Source organism: Neolamprologus multifasciatus, chromosome 12 (assembly GCF_963576455.1).
Source record: "Neolamprologus multifasciatus chromosome 12, fNeoMul1.2, whole genome shotgun sequence".
Lineage (NCBI taxonomy): Eukaryota > Metazoa > Chordata > Actinopteri > Cichliformes > Cichlidae > Neolamprologus > Neolamprologus multifasciatus.
The window spans coordinates 26,944,744-26,965,321 of NC_140450.1; the positions used below are offsets into that span (position 1 = coordinate 26,944,744).

At 41.7% G+C, this 20,578-nt stretch overlaps 2 protein-coding genes across 8 annotated transcripts; one reads left to right on the forward strand and one right to left on the reverse strand.

Annotated features, from left to right (window-relative positions):
* The first annotated feature begins 2,017 nt into the window (after positions 1 to 2,017).
* LOC146507155 (progonadoliberin-1-like) lies at positions 2,018 to 3,278 on the forward strand. The gene is given in 7 exon segments (XM_085178975.1): positions 2,018 to 2,247; positions 2,347 to 2,497; positions 2,587 to 2,650; positions 2,653 to 2,684; positions 2,820 to 2,831; positions 2,833 to 2,853; positions 2,855 to 3,278. Coding segments are annotated over 7 exon segments (318 nt in total). The 5' UTR covers positions 2,018 to 2,236; the 3' UTR covers positions 2,882 to 3,278.
* A 10,066-nt stretch (positions 3,279 to 13,344) lies between these two features.
* Positions 13,345 to 18,940, reverse strand: npy8br (neuropeptide Y receptor Y8b). Of its 7 annotated transcripts, none has more exons than XR_014877321.1 (4): positions 18,752 to 18,873; positions 17,127 to 17,255; positions 13,625 to 15,444; positions 13,345 to 13,580 (listed from the first exon to the last, which is right to left on the reverse strand). XR_014877321.1 is itself a non-coding variant. In XM_085180976.1 (4 exons), exon 4 carries the CDS (start codon positions 15,278 to 15,280, stop codon positions 14,177 to 14,179), a length of 1,104 nt encoding a protein of 367 aa, XP_085037102.1. In that variant the 5' UTR covers positions 15,281 to 15,444; positions 17,127 to 17,255; positions 18,752 to 18,786; positions 18,867 to 18,940; the 3' UTR covers positions 13,345 to 14,176. The 7 variants fall into 7 exon arrangements, 4 of the variants coding, with proteins under 4 accessions (XP_085037102.1, XP_085037101.1, XP_085037104.1 ...); XR_014877320.1 differs by having other exon boundaries at positions 13,617 to 15,444; XR_014877319.1 differs by having other exon boundaries at positions 13,611 to 15,444.
* Between the last annotated feature and the right edge of the window lie 1,638 nt (positions 18,941 to 20,578).

Consider the following 20,578-nt stretch of genomic DNA (forward strand, 5'->3'; position numbering starts at 1 on the left):
GACCCTACCATCCAAATGTTGCAACAGAAATTGAGACTGGTGAATCAGAATGTTTTCCAAATTTTATGCTGACCAATTTTGGTGAGCCAGTTTAAACTGTAGCCTCAGTTTCCTCCTCTTATCTGACAGTACTGGTACCTGGTGTGGTCTTCTGCTGCTGCAGATGTTCTTCTGCATACCCTGGTTGTTATAATTGGTTATTTGGGTTACTGTTGCCTTACTATCCGTTCAAAGCAGCCTGCCCATTCTCTCACATCAACATAGCATTTTTGCCCAGAGACGTGCAGCTCTGTAAAACAGATGTTTGTGTACATCAGGGTACACATGAGGTGAAAAATATACCAAAGCAGTTCTGGAATAACTGTCATATACAGTGGGGCAAAAAAGTATTTAGTCAGCCACCGATTGTGCAAGTTCCCCCACTTAAAATGATGACAGAGGTCAGTAATTTGCACCAGAGGTACACTTCAACTGTGAGAGACAGAATGTGAAAGAAAAAAAAAAAAATCCATGAATTCACATGGTAGGATTTGTAAAGAATTTATTCGTAAATCAGGGTGGAAAATAAGTATTTGGTCAATAACAAAAATACAACTCAATACTTTGTAACATAACCTTTGTTGGCAATAACAGAGGTCAAACGTTTACTATAGGTCTTTACCAGGTTTGCACACACAGTAGCTGGTATTTTGGCCCATTCCTCCATGCAAGATCTTCTCAAGAGCAGTGATGTTTTGGGGCTGTCGCCGAGCAACACGGACTTTCAACTCCCGCCACAGATTTTCTATGGGGTTGAGGTCTGGAGACTGGCTAGGCCACTCCAGGACTTTCAAATGCTTCTACGGAGCCACTTCCTTTGTTGCCCGGGCGGTGTGTTTTGGATCATTGTCATGTTGGAAGACCCAGCCTCGTTTCATCTTCAAAGTTCTCACTGATGGAAGGAGGTTTTGGCTCAAAATCTTACGATACTTGGCCCCATTCATTCTGTCCTTAAACACGGATCAGTCATCCTAGTCCCCTTGGCAGAAAAACAGCCCCATAGCATGATGTTTCCACCCCCATGCTTCACAGTAGGTATGGTGTTCTTGGGATGCAACTCAGTATTCTTCTTCCTCCAAACACGACGAGTTGAGTTTATACCAAAAAGTTCTACTTTGGTTTCATCTGACACATGACATTCTCCCAATCCTCTGCTGTATCATCCATGTGCTCTCTGGCAAACTTCAGACGGGCCTGGACATGCACTGGCTTCAGCAGCGGAACACGTCTGGCACTGCGGGATTTGATTCCCTGCCGTTGTAGTGTGTTACTGATGGTGACCTTTGTTACTTTGGTCCCAGCTCTCTGCAGGTCATCACCAGGTCCCCCCCGTGTGGTTCTGGGATCTTTGCTCACCGTTCTCATGATCATTTTGACCCCACGGGATGAGATCTTGCGTGGAGCCCCAGATCGAGGGAGATTATCAGTGGTCTTGTATGTCTTCCATTTTCTGATGATTGCTCCCACAGTTGATTTTTTTCACACCAAGCTGCTTCCTATTGTAGATTCACTCTTCCCAGTCTGGTGCAGGTCTACAATTCTTTTCCTGGTGTCCTTCGAAAGCTCTTGGTCTTGACCATGGCGGAGGTTTGGAGTCTGACTGGTTGAGGCCTGTGGACAGGTGTCTTTTATACAGATGATGAGGTCAAACAGGTGCCATTCATACAGGTAACGAGTGTGGGTGACAGAAAAGCTTCTTACAGAAGACGTTACAGGGTCTGTGAGAGCCAGGGATTTTCCTTGTTTGAGGTGACCAAATACTTATTTTCCACCCTGATTTACGAATGAATTCTTTACAAATCCTACCATGTGAATTCATGGATTTTTTTTTTTCACATTCTGTCTCTAACAGTTGAAGTGTACCCTCTGGTGCAAATTACTGACCTCTGTCCATCATTTTAAGTGGGGGAACTTGCACAATCGGTGGCTGACTAAATACTTTTTTGCCCCACTGTATCTTGTGAAGTCAGTTCAAAGTACATCATAAAATGATCAGAAACTGCAAAAATCACACATCAGGTGCAATTGTTCAAACAACTCTGTGGGTTGCCAGAGTTGCCAAGTGTTGCTTAATCCCACTTTGTGACCCCCTGTAGTGAAGTGTTGGAGGAAACAAAGCACAGTTATATAAATCTTGGAAAATTGTGTGCAGCAGACTTCACAAAGGACAGCAGAAGAGATCAGAAGTTCTCGTCTAATGCACAGAAGGTAAGATCTTATCTGAAATGTGATAAGGACTGAAACAATATCTGGAGTTAAATGGGGGAAAAATTCTATCATTAACATGCTTACGTGCAAAATGTGAAGCTTTATCCTCAGAATGGCTGCAAAAATCTTGGCACTGTGGCTGCTGCTCGCAGGGACGGTGTTTCCACAGGGCTGCTGTCAGCACTGGTCATACGGACTGAGCCCAGGAGGGAAGAGGGATCTGGACAACTTCTCAGACACACTGGGCAATGTAAGCATTAGTCTAACAGCAACTCTTTATCTGTACATTAGCAGCTGTTGCTTTTCACTGCAATGTTTCTTCATTTTTCCTCAACAAAGATGGTTGAAGAGTTCCCACGCGTCGAAGCACCTTGCAGTGTTTTCGGTTGTGCAGAGGAATCACCTTTGCCAAAATGTACAGAGTGAAAGGACTTCTTGTAAGTTTTTCTCCTGAATAATTCAGTGTTTAGATTCACTGATGCATCTGTCATTGCTGTCAAAAGGCAGGCAAACACCTGACCTCATTTTTTTGTCTTCTTTTTTAAAAAATGAATTTTCCTCCTTTCCTTCAGGCGAGTGTGGCGAAAGGGAAAAACAGACACCGGAACATTCAAGAAATGAAAGATTTCTTTGATTTTACATTTCATTTTTTATATAAGCATAAAACATTTTTTTGTGAATGTTGCTCTTGTTTTATTATCTAAAATATAAATAAAAGCTTTCAACTCACTGAATTTGTTTTCTGCTAAGTTTGCTTGTAATGTTTGATGCAACAGCACCTCGATTTATTTATTTATTTTCATCTTATGACCCAAATCCAAGCAAACAGTACCAGGAAAAAAAAAGCCCTTTGTATTTGATGTCAAATGGAAAATTTCTCTTTTAGGTCAAGTTTGGCTAAGGAGAAAATTTACAGCCACAGTTTCAATGACAGCAATATGCCTAAATTTGGGATATTAATAGGTATTATGTACAGTAAGTATTGTCGCGTAGGGATTTGGAAGATTGTTTACAAATGGGCAACTAAAAATGACACAATACAATTCTTCTTCAGAAACACTATAGTTTTAGAAAATAGTAATTTTATGTATTTTTTAATGTATTTTTTGCTAATTCTGCTTAAAAACAATATTTCTGCTTCTAATATCATAAATACGCGATACTTTTTTGGTGCTCAGTGGACCTTGAAGTTATTTAAATCTAAATATAATAATAATTTAATAATAATTTCAAATAAAATACACTGAAAATCCATTTAATTACTGTACACCTTACACCTGACTCTTGGAACATAAAATGTTACCAGTTCTTCTGTTCAAATCTATCTATACTATCTATCTATATATATATATATATATATATATATATAATACTATATATATATATATATATATTGAAAAACTGCTTTACTGGCTTTGTGTTTATGGCACTATAATATGAAAAAATATTTTCATATGTATAATATTTCTTTATTTAAAATCCTCTTTACCTTTTTTGACTTAGTAGACGTGTATAGCAGTAGATGCTGTGACTGCACTCCAACTGGAAAGCAGGAAAGAGTCTCTTTTCTTTCCAGTATCTCCCGCCTTCGTCCCATCCAGCCTTTCTCTCTGGCTGTCTTCTTTGGCTCCTGCTTTCCAGCTCCCCTCTCTCAACATTGCTCCTTTTCTGGCACAGGCGATCACATGATGTATCTTTTATCTCCCTATCTGCCTTTCCTCTAACTTTCTCAGCCATATTGTTCTCTTTTTGCATCTCCCTTCATTAAAATTTCTAACTTTCCTTCTTATCTATGCAACTCCTCTTATATTTCCAGCCCCCTCTATCCCCCACCCCCTTGGCTTTTCTTTCTCTTCCATCCAGCTGTCAATTTTTGTTTGACATTTTTCTTTTACATCGTCTTATCCTGTATCAAGTTGTCATGGCCTCTGGCACCCCTCTTCCTCTGAACCCTGCCTTGCTCTCCGTTTCCTTTACACTTCCACTGCTCTCCAGTGTGCTCCTTCAGCAATCTTCCTTCCCCTCTTTCATCTTCCCTTGAGTCTTCACCTTCTTTATCTACCTTTTCCTTCATCCTGCACCCCCACTTCCTATCCTAAAACCATCAGCCCATCCTCATCTCCCTTTCAGTCACAGTCTGTACTTTTTCCTCTCTGTGCTTCTGTTCCATCATTTAATCATCCTCTCTGTCTTTTGTTCATCTTCCCCACTGCTCTGCTTATACAATTCATTCCTAATCTCCATCGCTCTGCCATCATCGTGTCCTCTTCATCTTCTTCCAGCTTCACCTCACACCTTCTGTATTTCTAATACACTTCTCCAGCTTCTTCTGTCTCTGTGTCACACCCTCTTCTGTCTCTCCTGTCTCCTACATCCTTATTTTGGACCCTCTGCACTCTTCTTTCTTCCTGTTTTCACTTCTACACCTTCTGTTCTGTGTTTTTTTTTATCTTTCTATCTTGATTGTCTTACTTTTTCACTCAGCCTTGTTTTTTTTAATCTTTCACCAAGCCATTTAACAGATCTTCATCCATTTTTCTGTAGCCTGTCACTTCGCTCGTTTCTGTTTTTTTTTTTTTTTTAACTCGACCTCTCTATTGTCAGTCTTTCTCTTCTACTGGCTTTAAAAAAAAAAAAAAATCTTCCAATATCTCTTGTCCACACTCTCTCTCACTTTGTCTTTAATTTTCTTTCATCTTTATTCAGGAGGAGGAGTGTACCCCTCCAACTAGTTGCTTTCTCTCTGATCAGTTTTACTAATCGTCTACTCTGTGGATTAGACTACTCTGTCTGTTCCCCGTTCTTTTCCTTCCACATTCACCCTTCTTCCATTTTATCCAGTTTCCTTTTGTTTCTCCTGTTACTACCCATCTTCTTTTTCTTTCTACTGATGTCATCTTTGTGCTTCTCGCTGAGCGGCCTGTCTTTCTCAACCCTTTTATCCATATTTTTCCTTATTAATATTAAAATTTCCACACTTTCTGTTCTCTTTCTATTACACTCATTGACCTTTACATCTCTCTACCTCAGAAAGACATATGCAAATGTAAGTATAAATTACACCTTATTGGTCATGCTTGGGAAGAAACTTCCAATCCTTCTTCATCATTCCCTTTTCCTTCATCTTCATAATCCTTTATTTTCCTCACCACTACCTTTGTCATCTTCCTACCCTTTGAACCTACCTGCCATTTGTGTCCTCCACCTGGATCTCTCTCTCTCTTTTTTTTAAAGCGGTCTTTTTGCTCCCTCATCCCTTCAGTTCACCATCCTTTCCTTCACGCTACTTCTTCATACCCTTATACATTTGTCTTTCTATTCAGCTTTAAATTCTCCCTCTCACATCTTCTGTTTCCTCTTCATTTTTTTCAACCTTTCAGTTCAGTCAGTCAGTACTGCTGCTCCCATCCGTCTGCTTCATCCCAAACAAGCTTGACTGGGGTTTGAGTCTGAGGACTGTGCTGGTCTGCCATTATTTGTGTGCCTACCTTTATTTCTCTTTGGGAGGAGCCCAGCCAGACCAGTCTGTCTTCCGCTGTTACTTGTCTTTTTTTTGTCCTAGTAATGCATCGCAGGGTGTGGTAACACAGTTTGTTCCCACGCAGCTTTTGCATGTAGGTTTTGTAAGCATTAAAACAAAAGTTGGTCCTCCTGTACACATTTCTTTCCACCCCACAACTAAAACCATCCAGCAGGAGTATGTGTGTGCGTGTGTGTGTTGGTCGAATAAAAATAAGGGCGTGTGTACTAATGTAGTTTTGTGGTTAAAAATATAAAAATAAAAAATTATATATATATATATATATATATATATATATATATATATATATATATATATATATATATATATATATATTTGTTTTTTTTAAATAATTGTTTTTGGCTCCAGCAGCACACACCAGCCTGATGCAGCGTCTCTAGCCACCAGGGGTCACTAGACAACAACATGACAGTCCATCTTTCCATGTTTTGGTGTCGGTGTGATATCATGTTCACAAATTGAGCTGCAACTTTGTAAATTCTGCATGCTCTCTCCGAGTACCTCTGAGGTTTTATCTACTGCGTGGACTTGTACTCCGCCCCCCAGTAGCGGTTTTTGATACGGGCGACACGGGCGGTTGCCCGGGGCGGCATCGTGGTGGGGGGCGGCATAACAGGCATCGGCAAAAAAATAAATAAATAAAAAATTGCTCGTACTCATGCTGCCCCGACATCAGCCAGCGCATATTGGGAATGTCATAGGCACCGATCGGTTTTCTATCGCTCATTTGCTGGGAGTAAGGACGCCCTCCGTTTGCGAGGTGCGCCTGCTGCTTGCGGCACAGGGAGGAGAGGGCGGGGCGGCGGGGGATTCTCTGGCTGGCTGGAGCAGCATCTAATTGACCCTGTGCACGAGAAAATGCTAACTTCCTGGTTTGAGACCGGATGTGGGGTTGTACATTTCCGGTAGCTTTACTTTGCGGTCAATCGCTACTGCGAAGATATACTCCAAAATTGATGTCCAAAACTCGAAAACGGAACGATCGCGTTAAGTTACAAAGAGGAGAAGGTGGGAACACTCACCACTGTTGTGTCATAAAAATCTAATGATCAATTTTGACGTTTAAAGAGTTTAGATCGATCAGTTGTTTACATCACTAAACACAAGCAGAACTGCATCACTGCAGCAGAAGACACATCGTCCACATTCAGAAGCACATCTCTGTATAGTGACTGGTCTTATGATTTAAGCAGGCAAATGTTCAGCATTCAAACTACAGGTGAACAATAGTCAAACCAGATGTTTTCCCCGTTATGTCGATATCAGCTAGTCAAGTACACACCTACACAGCATGTTAACAAACCGTGAAAAAAAGCCACACAAAAAATTAATGATTGCTGGTAACGGTTTCTATACATTAGTATTTACGAAGGGTATGTTGTGACTTACCTTCAAAATTACAGCGGTCCCTCGCTATAACGCGGTTCACCTTTCACCTCGCTGTTTCGCAGATTTTTTAGTGCAAGTTTGCATGCTTTTTTACGTCCTGCGTCCTGATTGCTGCAGACGATCTCCTCCGTCTCTCCTGCAGTGTTGCCAACTTAGCGACTTTGTCGCTATATTTAGCGAGTTTTCATACCCCCTAGCGACTTTTTTTCTATAAAAAGTCGCTAAAAAAAGACGTGAAAGACATTACAAAAAACAATAATTGCTAAAAGAAATTTAATTTGTAGTTCTAAATAAATTCTAACTGCATTTAGGACGTTTTTTGCTCACTTTATGTCTCGTCCACGATGTTATTTCTCTCTCCAGCAGCGTAGGTTACAATTACATTAGCATGACCAATTATGCAAATTAGGTGATGACGTCATTTAGCGACTTCTAGCGACTTTTAGGACAACCAATAGCGATTTTCCTTACTGAGGAGTTGGCAACACTGCTCTCCTGTACAGTACAGAATCGCTGCATCTATCGCTAGCAGTGTGACTCTGAAGTGCAGTGCTGTATGTCCACGATGTACACGAAACGTTTTGCACCGTCAAAAAATAAAATTGGCTACTTGATTTCACCTATCACTGGTTATTTTTAGAACATAACACCCGCGATAAACGAGGGACAGCTGAGAAATATAACATTTGAATCCATTTTCTCTTTTCCCCTGAGGCGTGGGGGAAAAATATCGACAAGTCGATGAACATCATTTACAGATATATTGGGTAAATGCCCGAGACATCTATAGAAATGTAAATCGCCGCTTTATTTATTTATTTGCTTAACTTGTTTTGGACAATAAACAGGGCGCGAAGAGGACACCGGAAACAAAGCTCCCCACAGGAGTTTCCGCACCGGAAGTAGCATATGCTAACGTGCACATAGTCAATAACCAACTCGCAAAATAAAACATAATAAAAACAAAACAACAAACACGAAAATACCAGACATTATGATACAGACTTGTAATTTGCGCCGATGTTTTTTCGAAATTCTATACGCGAAAAGTGAGCGCGAGAGCCCTCGGTATGCCTGCTCGCTGCTGAAGTCAAAGTAAACTTTATTGTCATCTCCGCTACATACAGTCCAGTATATAGAGAGACGAGACGACGAGGCTCCAGTTACAGCAGTGCAAGTAAACAAACAATAAATATAAGAAGAGTAAGAAAATAAATATACACTTTAGGACTCGAGGTAAAGGGATCAATAACAATTGAAAATTTATAATTTACAGTTTGATGATTTAAAGTCTCACACACAACCCGTCAAAAAGGGGAGGGGGCCCGGCTGCTTCCAAATAGAGCACATTTCATTCATAATGTTGTAAATCCAAACCCATCATGTATTCATGATTTGAGTCCTGGGTTGTGTGAAATCTCAGAAATAAACCTTAGACAAAGTGAATCTGTGAACTAAGGTGTAGGTCTATTAGGTTATGTTGTGGCGATCCTCGAGTTGGGGGATTTGTGTTCATACTGGAGTGCAAAATTAAAACCAATGTAAGATGGACAAGAAAAGTTCAAAGCCATCAGGTAGAAAAGAAGAGGAGGAGAAACGAGCAAAAGATACAGGTAAGCAGATGTGTCATTGGATAATGGCAGGTCATCCTGAAACAATCAGGATCAGAATCAGAATACTTTATTAATAATGAATAATAATAATAATAATAATAATATGGATTGGATTTATATAGCGCTTTTCAAGGCACTCAAAGTGCTTTACAATGCCACTATTCATTCACTCTCGCATTCACACACTGGTGGAGGCAAGCTACGGTTGTAGCCACAGCTGCCCTGGGGCAGACTGACAGAAGCGAGGCTGCCATATCGCGCCATCGGCCCCTAAGGAAATAATGTGGATTACAGTTGCTCCAAAAAGAAATGGTAAAAATAGTAACAGTAACAGACTAAACTCCAAACAATACATTATGTGTGTATTGTGTGTGTTTCTCTGGCGAAATTCAGTATGGTTCCGACAACAGTTTTATGTTAATGTATAATCCTTAATATGTTTTATGTGTGTGTGTGTGTGGGGGGGGGGGGGGGGGGGGCAGAGGGAGTGTATGCCCGGGGCGCCAAACAGGCTAGGACTGCCACTGCCGCCCCCTCCCTACTGCACCGGATCCCGTCAAGAGCACCATTTAATGACATTTACTGTACATTACTGTGTTTGCTTTCCAACAGGACATGTGCCCGGAGCCAATTTATTATATCGCAACAGCTCATTGCTCTCGGTCCATTTCATGTGCACTCCGCAATCTCCTCTGGATTATAAAAGTGCTTATTTATGGTTTGATAAGCACAATTATTCAGCCGGGCCAAAGTGTGCTTCGAATTTTAAACAAACTGCAGAAGAAATCGAAGTTTATTCATCACGACGATTTGACATCCATACAGCAGCCTGTAATATCCTGCTGAAGAGCAAGTGGGGCTGCCGCACTCTTATCTTCAATGGAAAGTGTTTTTTGTTTTCTCACAGTAGTTCAATCTGTCTGTCACTCTGGTGTTACTGGGGCACACACACACACGACAGAAAATCGTCTCCGTAGTTACTGATGAGATTGCAGCTACTTTGGTTGAGCATACAGTCCACACCACACGGGTCAAGTATTGTCCTTTATTTAAAGAGCTTTGATAAGGGCTAAATTATCTATGAAACGCAACAGCGGAGCAGGACATGAAATATCGACCAGAGATCAATGCCCTCGTGTACAGTAACCACCCTCCATTTGAAATGTCAAACATTACAGACTATAAGAAACTTCTGTTATTATTATTCTTGTTGCTTCCCTCAAGAGGAACATCAGCAGCAGATTTTAAATCACACTGTACAAGGAAATGAGCTCCTTGCTGCTGAGCATGGACCCCCCACCAGCTGTGAGGTCCACCAGGTTACTTGTAATTAGTCTCACTGAGACCAGTCTGAGAATAGATGAACTAATAAGAGAGAACAGGGGCCTTAAAGTCATGGAGCTGGCAGACTCTGTAGGCTTTGAATCTGGAGACCAATTTTATGTGTGAAACTAAAGAGAAAGTGTAATGCGAAGAAATTACAGTGAAGTAAGCTTTCTTTTTTAAAAAAAATGTTGAAAAGAGTTAGAAAAGAAACTAACTCCGTTTTATCTGCTATATTTTTATATAAAGGCTGGAAAAGACTTGACTCTGTGCAAAGGTAATTTTTATACTTCAGGCAATCTTGAACAGGACCTAAATGTTCTAGTCTTTAAGCTATAAACAGCTTCTGCAGGTGGTCTTATATATTGTCTGCTGGGAGTGCGCTACTCCAGGGTGCACTGTTCCCCCAGCTGAATGGTCTGTGAATGCACATTAACTCTTCAATATCATCCATTCTTGGAAAAATAATAATAATAAAGGGATTTAAAATAGCAGAAACAAAACCAAACCCATGGCTAATATGTGATCTGACCGTGAAGCAGAAACAAAAAGGTTTTGTCTCTGGTGATCTAGATCAGATTTTAAAGTGTCTTCGGCTCCTGGCTCCATCTCATATTTGCTTTTCAGGCGTGAGAATTGCAATGAAATTTCCAATCTGACTCTTGTGTCTTTGCCAAAATATGAAACTGTTCCTTTAATAAAGCCTTTCCTCCTGGTGTCCTTGCAATAAACCATGCAATATTAACTGGCCTTGACACAGGCAAATGACATACTGCCAATATGAATATAGCTAAACACGCCTGTGCTTTCCCTGCTACAACTTCCGGAAATGCTCTTTTAAGAAAGAAAAAAAAATAAATACTGCTTGCTGTGATGTAACTATCACAAGCCAATGCAAGTCAAAAGGAAAGTTGCTGTGCGTCATCAAGCATCCTCAGCAATCATGTCTTACGTAGGACTGTTTGGCTGACATGGGTCCACTGAACTGCTTCCGCCTTGTGCAGCTCCTCTGTCAGTGTTTAATAAAGTGACTTTAATAGCTTGGTGCTCCGTGTCAGCTTGAAGGAGACCCATTGAATACCCCGAGGAAGCTGTAACCAGGCAACTAAAAGAGGCTGTGGTCTTTTTCTCAATCAAAGAAAAAGGAAGGCCGGACGCAGAGGCCAAGACCCTATCTATCTATTCATGCACGCAACAGAAAATCGTGAGTACAACCTGGCCGACACCAATCAGGGAGTTGCTATTCCAAGCTGTCAAGTCTGCTTGCATTATGCAAGAAGCAACGGTGTGTGTCATTTTGAATAGTACAGAAGACATAAGTAAATGAAGGCAAGAAATATCTTGCAGTCTACAAAGAAAAAAACATTTCCAGATGTATTTGAATACTGGAGACACGCAGAATTGTAATCTGGAGGTGGTCATGTATTCTCGCTGTCATGGTGTTTGTGCTAATCAGCAGATGAAACTGAACACCGTCACTAGAGATAAAGCTTCCCTGCAAGATCTGATGAACACAAGGTAGGAGGACCATTAGGGCAATTCAGCAGAATGATAAGGGAACAAGAAAATATTGACCTAGCCGATCTATGTGTTTGACCTGTAAATGAGCAACCTACATGTCTAACGGATGTCGGTATTTGCATAACACCCGGACTGGGATTTGAAAATCAGCAGCTGGTCTTCCTTTGACCTTTTCATCTGACAAAGTCTAAAGATTAGTTCTTTCTCAGCCAGGATCAGAGGTGCCATTGACTTTGCCTCATGAGATTGCAGCAAAGAGTACAAGCTGAAAAATCATTCTGTAGCACATCTATATTGTAATGCTTCACAAATCCTTTGGCACAGGCAGCACAAACCCCTCAGGTTTCCACTGTAATATTGATCCTCTTGCTATGAATATTGACACAAGGTAAAGCAAGATGAATTATACATCATTCTCACTGTTGAAAGGAAAGCAAGAATATGACTGAGGAGAATTGAAATGCTCAAAACAACAGCTTGAGCAAATCTCTGGCCAACTAGTTCACGTTGTTCCTGTGATCTGGAGAGATTTTTTTTTTTTCCCTTAAAAAAAAAAAAAATTAATTAAAAAAAAAAAAAAAAAAGAGAGAATCTCTCTAAATTAAAATGCACAGAGCCAAGATCCCAGTCTTCCTGGAACCGCTCGACTGACAAGGAGAGACTGGCCCTGTGAACTCATTAAGTATTTGTCTCCAGCTGAGCTTCATTTCATAGTGCAATAATGTGCTTGTAGACTGGGTTACAATGGGTAACAATGTAATTTTAAAAAAAAAAAAAAAAGAAAAAAAGGGGGGGGGTAATTTAGGTTCCACTCGTTGTCAAGTGCCACTGGAGTTTGCAACTACCTCTGGCATCTTGGGTCCTTTATTGCAAAGGGTAGGGGGGGGAAATGAACACTTCTGCTTCACTCGGCTGGTGTTCTAAAAGGAAACAGACTAGAGGAATGAAATATGGGAAAGGAGAGGGGATTGGAAGTCAGCAAAGGGCAGCACAGGCCAGCAGAAGCATGCAGTCAATTATGCTGACAAGGACCTGAGAGATCTCTTCAGGGCTAAGCTGCCTTTTGGAAAACAGCATGGCAGGTGAACAGGTTTGGGGCTTTGTAAAGTGGAAAAACATCTTACACTCGACCTTCTGAAATATCATAAAAGCTACAAGGCACCTGGCAGCAAAAATAAAAATAAATATTTAAAAAAAAAAAAAAAAAAATCTCTCGCAGTTGGTCTTTGATCTCCCTTTCAGACAGGACGAAGCATGAGCGTTAGCAGGCATTCCCCGAATATGAATATTCAGCACTAATTCCCATTGATCTCTCATACACTTTCCTCCCCTCCCCGTGCTGTTTAACATCTATTGCACCAAACACAACACTGATTTATTCAACACTACGAGCGCATCTAAAATGTGTTGTGATCTCAGACTTCCCCCTTCTAAATAATGCACACAGAGGCAGCACACAGAATTTGACCTCAGAAAGAAACAAAGAGTTTGAAATATTTAATATTTAGAAGTTGAAGGGTTTGGAGGGTTCGCCCCCATGTACACTATATAACACAAAAAATATATATCAAACCAGCACTAACTGACCAGCCTTCTGGTCAAAGGGTAGCATTTACTTTCCTGGGTAACTTGACCTGCAAGATGACAGCTTCAAACCAGCATGTAAAGCAAGGCAGAAACAAAGAAAAGAGTTTAAAAAAAAAAAGTCAGTACAAGAGCTAAACATGAACCAAATATTACAACAACACATTTCCTAGAGATACTTTCTATAGTGCTATGCTACACAGTGCTTTTTATTGCACACCACACGCTAAAACTGTGCTTTATCTTATATACAACGGAAGGAGCCCGCTCTTGTCCTTTACTGCCACTTCTATTTTGTTTTATTGCGATTGAGAAATGGTGGCCATGTCGCACATTTTATGACCCCCTACACCCCTAAACATCTGTGTACACACACACACACACACACACACACACACACACACACACACACACACGGGAGTATGGATGTGTCAAACAGCATGAAATGCATGCATCTTTTGCCAAGGTTCTCTGCAAAAGACCATTAAAGTGACGACGGTGGCGGGTTTAGGTAATAAGAAATGCATTAAAATGATGCCGGTAAGTCCTCCGCCTAGAGCTACATCTAACGCACAAATGTTCCCTCCTTTGGTTGTATTCTAAGCTACTCTGTTGATAATCATTTACACGTTGCGGTTCACAACCCCTCGATGTTTTCGTCATCACTATTAACACCAGATAAAAAAAATTTTTTAAAAAACAAAAAAAACATTTGCTGCTCCACAACCCACCTGCTTTTTTGTCCTTCCAGCACTCTCTTGGGTTTGGAAGTGTTAAAGGCAGACAGCTAATATGCATTTAAACATGATTTCCAAGCAGATCATTGCAGAGAGAAAACATGGTGTAACAGAGTAAAAAGGCATCTCCTCTTTTTTATATGCGACAGCACGTGGGGGAAAAGACTATACGTACTGTAAATATCCTGTAAACCTGTCCAACCTTTGCACCAAGTATGGATTTACGTATTGTTGCTGACAGAGCCATTGCTCAAAATCGACCCCTTGGTGACCTCTGTGCTGACGGTGGAGAGCGGCACGCTCTCGTACCTCTCCACCACGGCCCAGCAGCGGCAGCGCAGCAGCGTGGACTTGAGCTGTTTCTGGAAATTGCTGTTGAGGAAACCGTAGATGATCGGGTTGACGCAGGTGGAGATCATGGCAGTGAGGTGGCACAGCGAGAAGATGATGTCATGGCTGCAAGATGGGATGAGCTCGTGGTGCCAGTCAAACACCGTGTTGAAGACATTGAGCGGGAGCCAGGAGAGGGCAAAGGCCACGACTATGGCGACTAACATGGCGTTGATCCTCGTGGAGCCCTTGTTCTTTTTCTGAGCGGTGTTCCTGCCGCGGTCCACCATGTCCTTCCTCCTCCTCAGGCGAAGGTAGACGTGCAGGTAGCAGACCATGATGAGGATAAGCGGGAGGAAGTACTGAAAGACGAGCAGGGAGGTGAAGTAAGCTCGCCGTTCCTTAACTGACGGCCACTGCTCCATGCAAATAAAGTTGTCATTTATTGGGAGTGGAGTGCTGAAGTTCTGAAAAGGCAAAATGAGTACGTTGTAGGAAAGCAAAGGCACTGAGATTATGCAGGCCACAATCCAGGTGACAGCCACAGCCAGGTAGGAGTGGGCTACCATGGGTTTCCATCCTGTTGGGTGGACGATAAGCTGGTAGCGCTCCATGGCGATCAGAACGAGGGAGAAGATGGAGACAGTGACTGATATACACTGGATGAAAGGTGTGAGCTTGCAGAGGGTCTCTCCTAAGATCCAGTGGTCCATCAGTGTGTAGATAATAGTGACCGGCAGGCATATAATGCACGTGAGAATGTCTGAGCAGGACAGATTGACAATGAAGATGTTGGTCACGTTGTGCATCTCTTTGTGCCGTGCGATGACAAACACCAGGCACGAGTTTCCAATGAGCCCCACTGCCATGACTGTACTGTAAGCAATGATGAGTAACGTGGTTCCACTCACCGACAGCAAGCAGTCCTCGGTCGAATTCCACGGTATCTCTTTCCACGAGGCTTGGTTGTGATTGGTGCTGTGCTGCAGCTCCATGGCGATGGTTTTCCCAGGCTTGCTTTGAACACAGAGGACCAATCGAACCAGATTGTTTTGCAGCACCTGCTGTAATTATTTTATGAATGATATTTGAATTTTAAATAAGAGATTTCCCTAATCCTTAAGCTCAGCCAGTCTTTAAAGCAGTCTTCCTTTGTGGCCTGGAAAAAAGAAAACAGGAAAAGAAATGTGCAACCTTTAACAAAATTTTCCATCATTGGAGTTTTTTTTATTTTTTTTATTTTCACAGTAATGGAATTTTAAGAAATGAAGACTTCGGTTTATTGCTCAAATTTAAATGTAGCAACCACAAACACACCAGCACGACAGGAAATTGACCTTCGCTCGCTAAAAAGCTCATTTTACCCATTAGAACTGATTGTCATGCTGCAGGATAGGATTTTAGAATGTGCAGCACATCAGGATGCCATTCCACAAGTGTCTTTTTAAAAAAGTGTGTTCAGTATTGGAGATTCAACTTCGCACGCAGCAGAGGTAGTTTCCATATAACAAAAACAGAAACTGATGAAGGGGATAATTAATCTCGCTATGCAGATATCACGAGCAGAACACAGACCCCCACTTTTTTTTAAATTATAAATTTCTTTGCAAGCAGGCAATGAGAATAAATGCACTGATGGAATATCATCAAGAGAAAATGCACAGATCTAGGTTTTTGCGGCGTCGCTGTAATGGCATGCTGCTTCAAATTTCCATCACAATAACAGTGATAATGACTGCTCCTTCAGAAACAATCCCCCCCCAATCACTCTTATCAAGTGATGGGAGTTTATTCTGTCCGTAACAGCTTTCATCGTCACTGGACATTCACAGAAGCCTCACAGCCCTTACAGTTCCCGAGAAACGGCTGCACTGGAAAACAGCAGAAATACAATTCCACTCCACCAAGGCCAAGAACTTCTGAGTAGTGTGTGTGTCCGCATGTGTATAATTATCGTAAGTGCGTATGCACAGCAGTAAAAAGAGCCCTGATCAACAGAGATGTTTGCCCACAGCTCAGTTCCCTAGAAAATAGTTTTGCAAACATGCTGACAGAATTAAATCACCAAAGGATGGAAAGTATTTATCATTTTTAATTGAGCACTCCTTAACAATGATAAATGTTGACAGGTAGGACATTAATTGCTCGTGGCTGTCTCTATAATGAGCCCTGATGTCCTATTAGAATGTGTCGCTTCGTCTGTGGTACTCACAGATAGAACCAGAATAACTCAGGTATATACTTGAACTTGGAGGCTAAAATCACTTGAATTAATTTGTGGTACATAATCTTTTTCTGGGTGCCAAACTTACTCAGTCTGACTCTGTTTCAATGCATATGGCGGACATGTAGCCAAGACCCATCCTTCAGAGCCTTGATGCAGAATATTTATGACAGAATTTGGACTTGTGAAGCGACGCAGTGCTTCCCATTGTGCGGTGTCTGCAGGCGGAGGAGTAGAAGCAAAAGTAACGAGAAATTTTGCTAAAAGCTGACATTAGATTTCATCCTTAATGTGTAAATTATACCGATTATTTCCAGATTACACACTAGTAGGAAACCTGCAGGGTGGGGAAACATTAATAGTCTGAATGGGAGGAATGTGTGAAGTCACTGCAGGGGAAAAAAAAATAAATAAAAAATTATATCTCGTGGGGATTTGTCTCGAAATAGAGATGAATACAAAATGTAGATTCCCCCCACCCAGTGTTGTTATCCCTGCTCTGTCACCAAACCAAACAACTTTGCCAAGACACAAAGTCAGCACATGAATTATTACAGCGGCTGAAACGCATAAATCAATGAAAAGTATGATAGTATGATTGTGTGCGCGCGCCCTACCCTCGGTCTTTGTAGCTCTGTCCTGGATCCACTGTCCCTCTGCAGCTGTGCGTCTGCTCGCACTTGGGCGGACTTTCCCAGCTCCGGACAGGTGAAGGAGACCTCTGTTGGTAGGTGCCAACTGCTTTTCTGTCCGGGGGGGAAGAGACTCGTCAATCATTTCCACATCACAAACCGTTAAATGTCCAATATAAAGCTCCACTTAGACTTTAGGCATGTCATTTTGGAGATCAGTCTGACCAGGGGGGTTAATATTTCGAGGGAAGGAAATCCCACTGGACTGGGGAGACCGACAAGCGACGGGAATCGACAATCCCAGCGCGAGCGATCAGGTTATTAAAAACTCTATGCGCAAGAACGCACGAACCTACAGAGAGCCATCACCTAGAAAAAGGTCATTAGAGCTTTCTTTTAGCATATGATGAAAAATAAATACCTTCCTGGGAATTTTAATTACTCACTCCCATCGCCACCTGCAAGAGTTAGAGGCAAGAGGAAATGGCACACTAATTAGCCACCGTTTCTTACCGAGTCTTATTTCTTCCAGGACTTCTTCGCGCCGCTGTGCATCAAGTGAGACAAAGCTGAGAGTTTGTGGTCGAGGAGGAGGTAGGTGGTGTCCTGTCAGGACCACTGGTAGGAGCTGAGATGTCTCTTAAAGCGACCTCATGCCTCACACTTGCAGGCAAAGATGCGACTGGGAACATCTTACATAATAAGTTCTCCGTGGTTGGCACGCGCGCGCGCACGCACGCAGGCGCGCGCCCTCGCACACGCACGGGGGCCAATGGGGAAATTCAGCTTTTTGATATATGGTTTGGTTCAGCCAGACCGACGCTGGCCGTACCCACCTGAAACCTGGAGACATGTATTAGTGACATCAGATGATCCGTTTTTGTTTCTTGGAAAAGGGGCACGCGGAGGTTTCTCGTAACGACGTCAGCTTTCATGTCTCCCAGATGAGGAGTTGCCGTAATATCACAGTAATTTTATATTCACGTGTTTTGTTTTGTTTTTAGCGCATTTAAAAAATAAAAAAACAAAAAAAAACCCCCAAAAAAACACAGACAGTGCTTGCTGTATAATAATAAAGTATAGAATGAAATCCAGTACTGTGCGAAAGTCTTGAGCCGGTCGTCCCTTTTTTTGTGTTTGGCTTCCAGGGAGCCTGAGTTTCTGCTAATTCTTTAAAGTGGTCTTGATCAGTGGTTCTCCAGGCTTTCTGAAACTATTTCAGAGTTTTTCTTTGGACACTGGCTGTTTTTCAGTCTTGTGAATTCAGGCCTTGTTCCTGACCTTTTTCCAAAGAATGTTTTTTCCCCTTTTTTGTTCACTTAACCCTGACTTAAGAAGTATTCAAGCATTTAAAAAAGGTGATTAACTTAAGGGATGAACCAGTGTTTTGTCCACACATAACAAGAAATTCAGCAAAGGTGTAGTTTTAAAAAAATTGTACCTAATGGAGAGCAGTCTGTCACAAAACACAATTTGCTCCCATTTCTTTAGTTGAATCTATAAAAATCTATATCAGTGATAACACAGTTTGACAGGTATAAAAGAGTATTTTTACACCAACAAAGCAATACACAAATAACAACTAGGCAAAAAAAGTTGGCATATCTCACCATGTGCTTAAAAACTTTGAGGGGTAGCTTGACAACTGGAGGACAGGAGAAGAAGTGGCAGGTGTAGAACACAAAAAAAACAGTTGACAGCAGACAAACAGTATATGAAAGTCACCTCCTTATGAAGAAAGTGTCTATTGTAATCTGTAAAACACGGTGGACACTCGGTCACAGAGACTCTAAACCAGGGGTCCCCAACTCCAGGCCTCGAGGGCCGGTGTCCTGCAGGTTTTAGATCTCATCCTGGGTCTACACACCTGAATCACATGATTTGTTCATTACCAGGCCTCTGCAATTTAGCCATTTGAATTAGCTGTGTTGGATCACAGACACATCTAAAAACTGCAAGACACTGGCCCTCGAGGCCTGGAGTTGGGGACCCCTGCTCTAAACGCTTCTAATGCAGTAAAAACATACATGGATAGTGTCACGGATTAGTCTTTCCAAGAGTCTGAACCCTATTATTATTGAAGGAGTGTTGGATCATCTCAACAGTGAACGTAACAAAAAGCAGAAACATCCAAAGAAGATGATGATCCTTCAAGAAGCCTGAAGAATTATTTCTGAAGAGTACTTAAAGACATGACAAGAAAGCGTAGCTAAGAGAGTTCAGGCTGTGTTGAAGAATAATAGTGATCATAGCAAGTACTGACTTTCAAGCTTGTTAGAATTGTATAAACTCTGTTTTTGTCCTATATGCTATGTTGCAAACGTTTCAGTGAATCACTGCACTGCACCTATTTCCCATTATAAATAAATGAGGGGTGGTTGAAGAGTTTTGTACGGTACTGTATATCATAATTGTGCTTTTCTTTCCGTATATGGAACTGAGAAATTCAGGCACAGATTTCACTCATTATAGTTCTGCAGAATAAATTTTGGATTGATGTGAATGTCGGCGTCTAATGTGCCTACAACTTTCTGTGTGTTATGTCCCCAAAGCCAGTGAGACGCATCTTAAAATCATCTGCTGCCAAAGTTTGATAATGAATACTGATAGACACTGGCTGCATTAAGACATAAGCTGACTTCCCCATTAGTGATAAAGCTCACCAGCCTTTTTGATTGTCTGTGAGATGTCTCAGATCTGCATATCTGCTAACCACCCAGGGGCAATGTTCTCTGAATCTGCCATATGCACCTATCACAGGCTTTTCTTCACCCAAACTGAATGAAGCATCATCACGAATAAGCTCGCAGCGCTGATCCCTCTGCAGCTAACACCTAGAACTATTTTAAACCCTTTTTTTTTGCACCTCCCTTGCTTGTGCAACAGATTCTTAACTGCATCTTCACACTGTCCCCACACATTCCTGTATGAAGAGGAGCCTGTTTGAAACAACAGTAATAGCTGTTTGTCTGAGAAGCAGAACTGTATAATGACTTGCCACCAGAGCTCTGTGGGTGTTTACTCGACATAGAGACACGGGTTTCAAGTCACTCAAGACGACAAATCTATGCACATATTTTTCAGATGAGAGCAGGACTGCTGAAATGAAAAAAAAAATGCTCCAGGACTGCAATATTGCTATATTATTTGGCCGCGGTCGCCCTTTCTCTGTGCAATCAGCACTGCTGTCAGTCACATTTTGAGTTTTCTTTGAACTGGAGCTGTTTTGATGGAAGGAGAAGAAGAAAACACTTCTTGGAGCAAATCTCTAATGTCTAGACAGTTGTGCACTGTTATGACATGAAATTGTGTTTCCTGACCGCATGTGTCACCATGTCGGTTTGATTGAAAAGCGACAGCTTGATTCGGTAAGAGGAAGTGTGGCCGGTAAAGTTGGGGCAGTCTAAAAAGACTTCGAGTGGATAAGGGAACATTGC

What these genes read in the sequence shown, in the direction of transcription:
- npy8br (XM_085180976.1), bottom strand. Translation starts at nt 15,280, where the DNA reads ATGGAGCTGCAGCACAGCACCAATCACAACCAAGCCTCGTGGAAAGAG.